This window comes from Anastrepha obliqua, chromosome 2 (genome assembly GCF_027943255.1).
Source record: "Anastrepha obliqua isolate idAnaObli1 chromosome 2, idAnaObli1_1.0, whole genome shotgun sequence".
Taxonomy (NCBI): Eukaryota; Metazoa; Arthropoda; class Insecta; order Diptera; family Tephritidae; genus Anastrepha; species Anastrepha obliqua.
Window position 1 is genome coordinate 129,103,464 of NC_072893.1, and position 14,114 is coordinate 129,117,577.

A 14,114-nucleotide genomic window follows, 5' to 3' on the forward strand; every position below is an offset into this window, starting at 1 on the left:
TAAATGGTAATTAGGCGATTAACTGATATAGAGCGCGCACGTACTCGCGATATTTACAAGATTTCTATGAGTGATGCATATTTACAATGTGCTATATATGTAAATGCATAAATGTGCAGGCGTATTAAAATTATTAAGTACTGGGTATCGAAGAGCAACACATATTAGTTGAGAGACTCCAACGCCCGCCCACTGTGAACATGGAGCAACAAATGATAGCAATGATTGCGGTCGCCCTTCACTCCCCATCCACCATCAACAACTACCACTCGTGTGCCCCTTAATTTGAAGAACAACACGAAGTCGGTATTCACAAAATGGAGGAGAACTTCTTTACAACACCTATTAAGGGATGTACGCGCCTATTATATTTATGAGTGAGATAGCAAAACAACAAAATATAAATAAAAATAAAAAACACCTGTTATGTGTGGCTCTTTTGCGCGCAATGCTTTAATAGCCACCAATGCTTTTGTCATTGTATTATACAAGTAGTTGTTGTGCCCACTGACGATCACCACGAATGAATGATCGGCCAATGAAACAATAAAATACTCGGCGTTTTCGTCGTGTACGATTAATAAATTTAAATTGCAAGTAGCAGCCGCCACCAGCTTTATTTTTCTTCCTATCATCACTTTTTTCACTAACTTTATTTTATCAGTCAATTAACGAAATATTTCTACAATTTTATAAAACAACAAAACTAAAAAAAAAAAAAAAAAACATTTGCATTATATTTGCTTTCGTCGCAAAAGGTGTTAACTTACTCAACACATTTGTTTGACTGTAATCGCTCAATCGCTGACCCTCACACAGTGAGCCGCTCTCGCACACTCTTTAGCCTTTGGTTAGTTTGTGATATACCTACATGCACACATGCAAGTACAAGTAAACAAGTAGCCTGTACTCGTGCTAGGTAATGAGCGCTAATGACATGTGATCGTGACAGTCTAATTCGTGAAACTTTATAATTGTTTGTCGAAAGAAAAAATCGCATGTATTACTTATTAACAAGTCTAAAGATAGATCTGAATCTGAAGATTGTGATGCACTCGCAATGTCAGTGGTATTCTTACGAAAATATACGTTTGCTTATCAATATTGAGTTGGTGGATTTTATAAACACCGTTCTAAAAATACCAAAATAGTGTTTCGTGTAATGGTTTTTTTGTTGTTTTATGTGTAAACTTTTTTGCAGATAATTACAAAATGGACAGAACTAAAATAAGCGTAAAAGGCAAGTTGCAGAGTCTTAGGCTAACTGAGGTGTGATCGGATAAGAGAGAAACGAAGCTAATTTTAGAAGTGCAAGAAAAATGTATACATAAAAAAAAATGCATTTTTCATAAAACTCTTTCATAGCTTGCTATTCGATGCAAATAACGCATTTTGTATAGCTAGAAAGTAAAAGTATGAAATACGTGCTAGACTTATAAAATTTACTTATTAAGATTGGTATTCAAATAACTACACAGATGTCAATAGAATTTCTAGGATACAGGGTGTCAAAAAACAAGAATTGAATAGTATCAACTCATAGAAGGGAAATAGCCAATTAACGATCTTGAATCTATGGTAAGTTAAATATTTTGTATTCTTCTTTTAACACCCTGTATAATCTTAGTTTCAACAGGCCTTCATGAACACTTTTGATGGCATTGAATGCATTGTTTACAGCATTTATTTTAAAAAACGAACTCTGCATATATTTCAATTAGCAACAAATTAGAAGTCGAATCAAAACATCAACTGATGTCCTGTCACGCGATCTTGCGATCGGTAGTAACGAGAGCAGCAAATGCATAAAAATAAAACGTGAGCATCATTAGAACAACAAAAGGTACGAAAACATATTTAAGTAAATATACAATTGATGAGGACTGCCAAGGAAATGAGCTAGGGTGCATACAAAAAACAAAAAAAGCAAAGTGAGTGATATAAAAATAAACCAAATAGAAAATTTGCAGTTTCTAAAAATATATCTATAATATTGAAGGTAGACGACCAAGAAACTTAGTTACATGCATAGAATGAAATAAGTAGTAGATTGAAATAGATAAATAGATAGCCAAAAACAAACAAAAAAACCCCCCAAAGAAAACGCAAATTCTGCTAAGCATTTGTGTTTATTTAATTTTGCAAAGGGTAAACAAAGGAGCAACAAAAACAAGACAGGTGTATTGTATTATGTGGAAAAAGCATAAAAAATCCAATGAGTTTGCAACAAATAAGAGTAAAAGGAATTAAGAAAAATAACGAGGCACAAAAAAAGCGGGGAAGAAATACCAGAGCAACAAATTTACGTCAGCCGATGACATCAATGGGTTAGAAAATGGCCAGTAAACATGAATGCATGTACTATATGTAGTATATGTGTAGGTATATAAAATATATGAAAAAAATTGTGAGTAAGTGTAAGTACTTGGCCTCTGCCTCTATTTCAACCTACCACCAATAACAACACATCTATGTGTGCTCACTACCGTTAGCGCAAACGTTATGAAAAATTCTGCGAAATTTCCGCATAAAAAACCAGAAAATTAATTAGTTTGCATAGAACGAAAATTGCAAAAAGGAAAATACCAAAAGTATAAGTAATAAAGAGTTAAATTTTACTATTCCGGCGTAAAATTGAGCGGTGACCTCAGGCCCCAAGCCTGCAAGCAGGCATGCATGGTGCATATATTAAGGAGATAAATGTTTACAAAACACGAATGGAGAAATGCATGTACATAGATGTGAGGGAAGTGAAAAAATATATGTAAGTAGGGGTAAAAGCACAGTTGGTGCACTCACTTAGGGGCGGAGGATAGGTAATAATTAAAAAGAAACCAAAGAATTGTGGTTGCACAAATGTACATACATACAAACACACATAAATGTATGCTAGAGTAGTGTGTTGAGCTGAAAGAACAAATTCAAGTGGTAAGTGAAGGGCGAGAGAGCTAATGCTGTTAAGAGCAGCAGTATTGCAAGTGTAGAGTGGAAAAGATTTGTTAAAACCAATGAGCTGATGAAATCAGTCTTACATATTTGGCATAATTAGATTTTTTAGCTAAACAGAATGAAAAAATAAGAAATATTTAAAAAAAATTGTGTAAATTAAAAATATTACAGTGTGGGCATTGTGGTGGCGACAGTAGTGTACGAGTATCACCTGCTTTTTTTTGGCACTAAATGTGTTCATGCAAGCAGTGGCGTATTTGCAAAGAGGGTGCAAATATGTTTTGCGCGATATGTCTTCGGCTGCTGACAAATTTTGCAATGCACAATTTAGTTGTCAGCTTCAAGGTGCAAACTGAACTTGAATTTCTTTTTTAAATATTTCACATTTTCGCAAGAAAGATGGCTATGAAAACCTTAAGCATGCTTTTGCTACAAATTCAAAGAAAATGTACCGAAAGTTGTTTATGTTGCAGTTTTTCTTCTAATTTTTCCCAATTAAAAAAAAATTAAAATAAAAAAAAAAAAAATTTAAAATTAAAATAAAAAAAAAAAATTTAAAATTAAAATTTAACTAAAAAAAATTAAAATTTTTTCCCGCATTTAAAAAAAAATTATTTTCAATTTTATTTTATAGTATAAGTTTTCTATTGAATTTGCAATTTTTTAAATAAAATATTAACGACAAAAAATCTACAAAATCAACGGAATTATAAACCTTTAAATGTTTGATTTGTAATTTTGGTAATTCCCACAATTTCTAGCTGAAAAACAGTTATAGAATTATTATGTAATGCGAATTTCCATGCGTTTAGCTGCTTTGTGTTACAAATTTCGTGGAAACAGACAAAGTTATGACCAAAGCAAAAAGGAAACACAAGAAGAGAAGAGTGCTAATTTCAGTTTTAGTTTTTGCCTTTTTCGCGAAATAATAAAATTTCATATTACAGCTACATTGCTAATTCCGCAACTTTTTTGGCTGTGCCTTTTCGCGAAATAATAAAATTTCCCATTGCAGCTGAATAAATATAAACACATACGCCACTGGTTATTGCTTGCTTCTTGCTGGCTCGACATAATTATTGCCAGACGATTTTTGGTCTTTTCTTCATAATACTCTGAAAATATTTTAGATGTATCGCGAGACTTGTTTTCTTTGCAAAAGCATTTAGGAAAATATACGAAATACTTTGGAAGAAACGAAAATTTTAGCTACATGTTCGTTGTCACGCAATTGCAATGCTTTAGATAGCCTACATTTAGGTGTTTAAAATGAAATATATGCTTTAAAACAAAAAGCTTATTGGCACGATTGATTGTTGTTTTCTTCTTCTTTTTTTTATTGTATATTTCTTTCTTAAGAAGCCGAGGGTGCAATGCGAGAAATTACGACATTCATTTCAATTCGAATTCTAAGACACACATGCACGCAATACACACACTTAAAAAAAAATATCCCCTCTTTCGCATCGCATCGTTTTACGACACACGCGTATTTGTATGTATGTCCATTCATACGGTTGTCTCTTGCAAGCAAGAAATATCTCTAATCGCACAACGCCCACTCAGGAGTAGTCTAAAAGCGTCAGCAGCGGTGTATTGGTAGAACATTCTTGAAAAATTTGTCAAAAACAATTGGAGATATTTTTAGCTACCACAAGTGCGCGTAAATGTATCAAATATACGAAAATATTTTTACCAAAATTATTTTGTTAAAATTTAATACTTAACAAAAACTTGTTGTGCCCCTAAGTAATTGAAATGCTGCCAAAAACGTGCATAAAAATGCCGTCGATCATATGATGCTTTGAAATGAGTTGTCTAAACAAAGTAAAAGTGCAAAAAATATGTAATGAAAATAGAACGAAAATCCAAAAAATAGGAAAAAAGTGGCGATAACAATTAAATTGGACAAACAAATCTTAAAGCATACAAATAAGTAAGAAATTGAAAGAAAAAAATAAACAAATTGACAGCACAAAGCTTGAAAAAGAAGGAATATCAAGCAGAAGGCTAGTCGCCAGCAGCGGGACACACCCATTTCTTAGCAAATTATTAGAAAAATTACTTATACTTGTATAAGTGCATTCATATATGCCTTTATTAGACTTGCCTGAGAGCAGCGAGTGGGGGGTAAAAATAAGCTCGAATCACACATATACTCACATAAATACATTCATTCGTACAGAAATAAATTTTAAATAAATTTTTTAATAAAAATATATTTTAAATAACACATTTCAAGATGAACAAAAACGCGAAGGAATGTAAAGAAAAAGAAGAGACTGTATCTTTATTACATTTCGGAAAAAGTTTCCAAATTCATTATTTAATACATCACGAATGACTAGGCTCCTTAAAGCGTTGAATAGATGTGTTTCTTGGGGCAGAATGGCAACTCCGTTTGGAAGACTTTTGCACATTCGAGCTTGCTCTGCTGTTTGAGAGTATTTTTCTTGACCAGATTTGGAACGAAATATGCGAAATTACTATCAAGAATACGCTAACCAAAGTATAGTCTCATAGCTAAAATTGAAGAGCCTAGAGGTATTTTAGATTAGACGTATTACTTGAATACAAAATATATTTTAAGTCGCAGGAACTCTACCCGAGCAGATGTGCCAATTTATCTCTTTTTAACGGTATTTCGAGCAACTTTTTTGACACAGGCGCCGACTTAATTTTTTTTTTAAAGTTTGGACTAAATTTATGTCGGTTTAATAAAAAAACAAATCAAATGGCCAGCCCAAGAAAACAATAAGGTACTCGAAGAAAATATGAAAATGCAAGTGAGCTAATATTATTTCATATTTTTTAGAATGAAAGAGGAAACCGTATATTATTCTACATAGAATTTTTCTTGCCAGCCCATTTTTTCACTGTTTCCTGTTGCCGTTCAGTCAACGTACACAACCGTTGACTTTTAGGCGCGATAACCTCAATGACCGCTTTTATGGTGCAAATTATAAAGATAGCACAATTTTCCGCGCTCGACAAATACAACAATGGCACAATGATAATTCAATTTCATTTATGTAAAAAACGCTCAATGGGAAAAGTAAAATATACATATATGTATGTATCTATACATACATATATGCGAGAGAAGCAAAAACACATAAAAAAAGGCAAAATACTGGGTAACCCATTAGATGAGAGGAAAACCCCAAGGCGTAGTAAACAAAAACAGTCAAAAAAAGGGGGTAAAAATAAAAATATAAAACCCTCAATAGAAAAATATGAAGTTTAAAATAAGTACATGCAGTCTCATTACATATGTATATATATATAATGGATGTTCTATCACGACTGTCTAATTTGAATACAGAATTTTTTTTATCAACTGTTGTTATAATAGCGCTCGCTTATAAATAGTAGGAGAAGGCGACTGGAGAAAGTTGTTGGTCTGTTATGAATTCGGGTTACTTCGGTAATGCAGAGCCGAGTGCTTTTTTTGTGTCAGTCAAAGAGTTTTTGCTGTTATTTGACTTTGAGACGCACGAAGAAGTAGTGAAAGGAATTGCGAGAATGCATAGAAATCAGGAAAATCTGATACAACATACAGAGTTACAAGTTTTTTCGGAGATGGTTTGAAAAAAAAAGTGTTGCGTCTTGAAGAAATTAAGTGGTCACCAAAAGCATGTGCTGTGACGCCAATAAATTTAATTCCCACGACAGTCGGCTCTACGTGAGCGGAATGACGCGGATTTATATCCGGCTGGATGATACAACAACAACAACGCTATTGAATTTCCTTCTTTGGGTTTTAAGGAAAAGTATATGCCATTAGCATAAATACACATTCCTTACTGAAAAGCGCGTTATGATCGAATTAAGCAGAGTTAGTTGGCATCATGCCAAAATGTCATCGAAAATTTCGTCAAAAGACACGGAAGTGACGTGCCAAGGTGAACATTTATCAAATATTGCATTCTAAATTTGTATAGTGATTTATTAGAATAAAAACACCATAACTTTTTAAACACCCTATATGTATAAAAGCGTGCACTTAATGCGAATTCTAAACAGCCCTGATGATTCTGGACGCTTATCAACTAACGACAAACTGGCTGACGAATTGACTGACGGAGGAATGCACGTACGTATGTATGTATGTATGTATGTATGTGTGTGCATTTATATGGTGGGCCGTTGCAGCTTCAGCTCCAGCTGCCAAAGCGAATAACCCGAATTGATAAACAAAGCACATTTGTTGTTGTGCCGGATTGTTTGGCAAACGGTATTTATTTAAAATCATTACTAATGGATTTTCTACTTTTTAATAAAGATTATTTTTTTTTTTTCATCTCAAAACGTCGTGGCTCTTTGTAATCAAAACAGAAGGAAAGAGGAGGGAGAATAAAAAAATATGTGAAAAAAATCAGACTTATCTTTAACGTGCCTACGGGCCACAGGCGAGTCAATAATCGCTCCACATTAATGAGCTTTGTATTGAAACTGTTTTTGTTATTGCACTGAATCTTTTCTTTACTTACATGAATAAACAACTACAACAGCAACAACAACAACAAAAGAACTATTTTACGCACGCGTTAGTCTTTGTTCTGCTTATTGTTTATAATTTTGTACTATTTTTGTATGTATGCATATATGGGGTAATGTTTCACACACACGCATACACATTTACACTGTAAAGTCGGCCTAGAGGAAATCAAAGTTCATAACAATATGCGCACCAATAAATAGAAACAATGCTGGATTGTAAGAGGATAAAGTAAATTAATATAAAGAAAAATCTGTGCGGAATCTTTTCATGCCACTTGAAAAAAAGCAAAAACATATTACAAAAATTCTCGACAACGTAAAATTTTTGATATATGAAACTGAAGGAAATTGCCAATCAAATTCCAACCGTAGCAGAAAAATTGTTTTTTCTTTTTTTTTCGAAAATTGGCAAGAATTTTTTGTAAGTGTGTATTACATGCGGTGCAGAGGAGTGGTGAAATAGAGCGCAGCATTGCCGCCTTTAATGTCTTTCTATTTTTAGATAAAAAAAATTATCCAATTCATTGACACGAGTAAGATATTTTAGCAAAGAAATTGCGGAAATGAAGCACTGGGCGCGTGGACCCCGAGCAGAGGGGCGTCAAGTTATATTATATAAAATTGAAAATATAAAAATAGCAAATAATTATAAAAAAATAAAAAAAATATGAAAGTAAGAAAAAAAGTTTGAATAAAGAGAAAAATGCCTTCGGAAGATTGTCTACGGTTTCACCATTTCAAAATCGCCTGCTGCTGTATTTTGAAAAGGCTCTGGGAGAGTATTTCTAATGTAGGCCTGAAAATAGGTAACGGGTGAAAAGTATCGCCATCGATAATAAAACATCAAATTAAGAATTTTCATAATTTCATTATTTTTCAAAACTTTTGCCTTACCATAGTTCGATATCAAGAAAAGTGTTTGCTTGTCGGACTTACCTATAAAGAGACAAGAAAAAAAGTAAAGTTAATAAATGCTTGAAATTAATAATAGGTAAAAATAATTTATTCCGAATATTTTAACATATTTTAATTTTTATTTTTTATTTATATCAGAAGATCAAATACTAAAAATGATTTTGAAAATGTTTCTTTTAAATATGTTTGTGAAAAAATATTAATATTTGGTAAAATTTTTAAAACTTATTAAGAGTAAAATTTTAAAAACAAGTTTGGATTTCAAAATGCTTTTAAATATTTTCGAAAATTGATCTAGGTTACGTTGCCCATAGAGAGAGCACACTTGGACGAAAATAAAAGAGTTCGTGCTTTGTGGTACGTACCATTGCTGGGAAGTATGTAAATCGATTGACGAAATATTTTCTAACGAAATTTAAAAATTGTAACTTTTTTAAAAAGTTGTTTAGACATTTTTTTTAATAATTTTATTGCAAAATATTTTTTTTTAAATTTTCAAATACGCTTTCAGGAATGTAATCAGCAAATAAAATTATAACTATTGTTTTAAACATTTTCAAAAACATGTAATACAAAATAAAAAGATTCGAACGATTTAAAAATTAAATTTAATGGAAGTTTTAAAAATAATTTTATTGCCTACTTTCTCTCAAAGTATTTTTCAGATAAGCGCTTGAAAAATATAGACAGCAAATATGTATGTAGATAAATTAAAGATTTTTTTTAAATAATATATTTTTGCGAATTTTAATCAAAAATAGAAACAATTAAAAAAATAATTTTTTGAATTGGTTTGTTAATAAAGAATTGAACTAAGTAGTTCAATTATTTTATCTGCTGTAGGGTAATTTGTTTCTACGGCCGCAGGTAAAAATACAACTCTGAACAACAACAAAATAAACAAATTTGTAGGCAATTCACAATTGTATTATATATATACTATATGGACATGTCGCTCACTAAACTAGAACACAATCGGTGAAAATAAAATATTGAGTAAATGAAAAAAGTTATGATTTCTCAACTCATCTGTTTCTCACAAAAAAAATTGTGTGCAAATATTTTTTAATAACTTTTATAAATTTTAATTGGTAATAGGTCTATGAATAAGTTCGTGCGGTTTTTTTTTTCGAAATTTGAATTTCGGATCATTCCCATGGCTTTTAAACGTTTGGAAATGGTTGATTGATCAACTCCCAAAGTTTTTGCAACCTCTTCTTGCGTTTGAGCCGGATCTTGATCGAGCAATTCCTCCAATTCGGTATCCATGAACTTTGGCGGCGCGGCCAAAATCACCACTTTTAAAGCGTGCAAACCACTTCTGGCACGTTCGCTCAGCTAGAGCATGCTCACCATAAACTTCCACCAAGATACGATGACTTTCGGCTGCTTTTTTCTTCATATTAAAAAATTCCCCGCAAAAACACATTATTTGGCACGAAATTCGACATTTTCAAGTGTGGTAAAAATATTGTTGTTTACGCTTCAAATAAAAAACTTATACTGACGTTTGTGCCTTACGACAGTAGCTCTCCAATGAATGTTTGGAAATGTGGATCGATGGAATAATAATCAAGTTACGCCATCTGTTGTAAAACCGCACGAACTTATCCATAGACCTATTAATAACCCGACTTCAGCCATAAAAACCCTTCATTATCCCCTTACTCCTTTCCTCCCTTCCCCTATTTTTATATTTTCATATTTTCAAAAATCATCTCCCATTTACCTAGGACAGTTTTGAACTTGCGAAATACTTTATTCCAGGTCACGCAGGACGCGGTGGACAGCGACTTGTTGCTCGCTGTCATTCGTACATCTGTTTGCTGCCGACTCGAGTCCGCATCGGTAGCCGCCAGCGCTAGCGTCTTCTCATTCCCAGCAACGGCGCCGCATTTGTGCTTACAACTACTACTTTGCCTATGCTCCTTACAATTATCATCACAGTTTGTCGCATCGTCTATGACGTTGCGTTGTTTTTTGGATACCATCGTTGATCCATTAATTGGGTTTTTGTCAGTCGTGAATGCAGCAGTGGCGATGGCATTTGGCGCTAACGTTGTACGCTTCTTACGCTCCTCCTCCCGTTTGCTTTGCTTCTGTTGCGCCTTCTGCTGTTTCTGTTCTTTCTCCTTCTGTTTGCGTGCATATTTCTCGCGCAATTTCGGACTGCCGAACTCGTCCAGATAGTACATGGTATCCTGGAGGCCATCCTTCTTGTTGATCAATTTTGAGTCAATGTACGGATCGTCGGAGATTTTCAGCAGCGGAAAATAATAATTGCCATCAGTGGCCAATACTTGTGATTCGGGATTTTTGGACTTAGTGGCTGCTTGCGGATTGCTACTACTACTACTATGATCTCTAGTGCTACTACTACGATTATTATTTAGATTATTATGATTACTACTGCTAGTGGTTGGCTTATTTGTTTCATTGGCTTTGTGGTGGGACGAGGTGTAAGTGACACTGCCTACCGGCGCTGAAGCGCATTGCGCATGCACAGACGAGTTGATGCCCAAGTGATTGGCAATTGGCGGATCCTTGGCGCTCAAAGCTTTTGCCGGTACGATTTTGCCGAACGAGCCGTTAAGTGTTGTGGCCGTGGCAGGCACTGAAATGCTACCTGATTCGCCCACAACACCAGAGTTGTTGCCCGAATCGCTGTCATCGTCGCTATTGCTGACATCATCATCATCGTCCACGTCCTCGTCTTCGTCTACACCCACATCCACCTCATCATCCTCGTCAACATCCACAACATCATCGTCGTCGTCGTCGTCGTCGTCGACTTCCTCATCGTAATCATCGGGTATGTCCACCTCGTCGATGCGGTCCTCCAGCCCCTGCGTGCAGGTGCTAGCGCTATTGCGATACTTGATGCGGCGTCCACTGCCCACGCTCATGCAAATGCCTGACGAGTTCTCTGACTCACCGCCATCTTCCGAATACTTGGATAGCGACAGTCCAGAGGAGTTGCCGCCCAGCGACTCGCTGCTTGATGAGGAGCACTGCGTGGACTTGAGATGCTGCTGCGAGCCGGCCGTCGAGTCCGCGTCGCCATCAACGGCCAATGTGACGCCGCTACCGCCATCGACGACAGCATCAATGCCACTATCCTGCGAGAGCAGCTGTTTATTGGTGGGTTGCTTGAGCTTCTGCAGCTGCCATTTCACGTTCGAGCCATGCAGACAGAGCGAATTGCAGCGCGTATCCAGTGAAGAGTTGGTGGTGATGCGGTTCTTTTTAGGTATGCACACAGATGTGCTGGAGGAACTGCCGCCAACAATGACGCCACTGTCCGCCGAACCAGTTGACAACTGGCTAGAATAGCGCACAAGCAAGGGTATGGTAATCGGCTTGCTGCTGCTGCTGGTGTCGGAGCTGCTATAGCTGATCACGGGGGCGCTGGCCGGTGCTGTTGTTGCCATCAGGGTTGGAATAGTGAGCGCAGACACTTGTTCTTGGGTAATATGTTAGTGCAGTAGTTTTTGTTGCTTTAATCACTTTTTCTTCTACACTCAACTGCAGGGTGGCGTTTAGACGTCTTTGTTATAACGCGCGTTGCCTTTTTGCCTTTGCTATTCACACTTTTTCAGTTTTTAATTGAGTTTTTTTTGTTTTCTGGTTCTGTTTTTGTAAATGCCACTAATTGGCTTAGCAATTTCAGTTTTAAGAAAACACAATTCGAAAGACACTGTTTTAGTGATTTTTTGATTGCAGTATTTTTCACTAACACTGAGGACGCATGCACTGAGTCCTTGATTTTTTGTTTTTGCACGCAGCGCACAAATATATTATTTCGGAAACTTATTTTGGAATTTTTTTTTAAGGAAAACTTGGCGTTTTTAAACAGTCACATTGCACTTGTTTACTGAAAATAATGGTAAAGCCATATTAAGTGCTGGGAAATTCGCAAGCTTTGGCGTTATTTAACGAGTATTATTTTGAATTAATGAAATCGATATGCTTTTTCAAAAGTCAGTGAAAAGTAATTTGTTTTATAATTCACTACAAATTATTTTATTTTTTAATTTTTGTATTAAAAATTGTATAATTTTGCGTTTTTGTTATGAAAAACTTTTCTATAATATCTAACGTATTTTGTTGTTGCTTAGTTTTCTCGCTGCCCGCGTTTTGTGTGTTTCGTCGGCTTCGTTAGCCCCGAGTGGTGTGGTTTTCTTACTGTGACTGTCGAATACTGACTAATCGAGTGACTATAACATGTTGCCGCTCATATTGCCACGAAAGTACTGAAATTAAAAATTAAAAAAGTGCGTTGCCACACATACGAATGCGCGCTCGACGAACACGAACACGAAGAATGTGAATACGAGCAATAAACACACACAAACGGCAGCAAATCGCATCGTATCACAACACACACACGCACACACAAATAAAGTATGTGCAATGTCCGTCTGGGCATCCATGGCGTATGTGTAAAATGTGCGATATATTTTCCGCATTCACCCCCGCTACTAACGATAATGGCCACGACTGACTGCTGCCGAGTTCGCGTAGCCATTCGTAAAAAAAAGAAAAGCGAAAGTTGAAATGTGTCGATTTTCCACACTCAGGCCACGAACGGTTAGCCAGCCACCCCAAATGCCCAATGGGCAACTACAATGGAGGAGAGAGTGTGCGCGAGGTGAGTAGAACGATGTATGGATGAGTTGCGTGCGTGCATGTGCGCGTGTGTGTGGAAAAGCCGAAGTAATTATTATATTAGCAGCTACGACAGGTAACACAACAGCACACGTATACGTAGACACCACGCGAAGCGACTTGGGTAGGGTGGGAAAAATGTATACATGTAGATGTATGTATGTATGAGTACTTATGAGCGAAATACGATTAATGGAATTAACGGAAATTAATGGCGAACAAGTAGCAAACGAAAAAAAAATGCATTAAAGCATATTAGCACCAATGCATTGGTGTGAGTAGACAAAGAGTTAGGTAGTGGTGGCGGTTGGGTATGCATATATGACAGAATGAGCAAAATCAATTTGCATTTCTTGTAACGCCAGAGTGCTTGATAAAAGCTAAAATAACGCTGATAAGCCGCGAGTTGTGGCTCAGCCGACAAACGAACTGCTGGGCGCTGCTGATAAGCCTGAGAGGGCTTACATACTATACATACAGTAGTGTAAGGGCATACATACATATGTGTATCACGAGCCCAACGTATGCTTTGCGACCTTATATAAAGGGTTTGCACTAAAGAAATCGAGTCACAAATATTTATTTTATAAATAGGGTGACGATCAAAGATTTAATAAGATTTCACTAAACAGAAACAAAGAAAAATTGTTTTTTTAAATTTAATCCAAGAATTATTATAAAACACTCATTGGGTTGCGTGGTCTTGAAATATGAGCGCTGTCATACTGAAGCGCTTCTGTCGTAAATTTAATCCATTTAATTTCTATGTGCTATCATTTTAATCCAGACAGACTCAGATAAGATAGAATCATCCTCTAGAAACATACGAGAAAATGTAAAAAAATCGTAATTTTTTGGCTGTTCAACAACAATAATATTTATATATAAGGGCAGTTTACAATTAAGTGCAAATAGACTGGCATCATGACATTTCAATTTATTTTTTTTTTTGTGAATCTGGATTCCCTAGAAAACAGCTTTTTCCCACAGAACGTCTTGGAAATACTTTGCCTAAATTATATAAACAAAATTGCAAGCTGCATCTTGCCAATCACACTAAAAAAAGTAAAGTAATTATT

General features: G+C 35.4%; 1 protein-coding gene across 3 annotated transcripts in view; it reads right to left on the minus strand.

Annotated features, from left to right (window-relative positions):
• Nucleotides 1-14,114, minus strand: part of LOC129239040 (protein kinase 3) — an 87,524-nt gene that overhangs the window by 28,048 nt on the left and 45,362 nt on the right. For 2 of the 3 annotated variants that reach the window (XM_054874311.1, XM_054874313.1), the window contains exon 1: nucleotides 10,097-12,603. In XM_054874311.1, the coding sequence (XP_054730286.1) occupies nucleotides 10,097-11,798 (1,702 nt within the window). In that variant the 5' untranslated portion in view covers nucleotides 11,799-12,603. Of the gene's footprint in view, nucleotides 1-10,096; nucleotides 12,604-14,114 lie in introns of those variants that run through there. The other variant, XM_054874312.1, reaches the window with a different exon arrangement.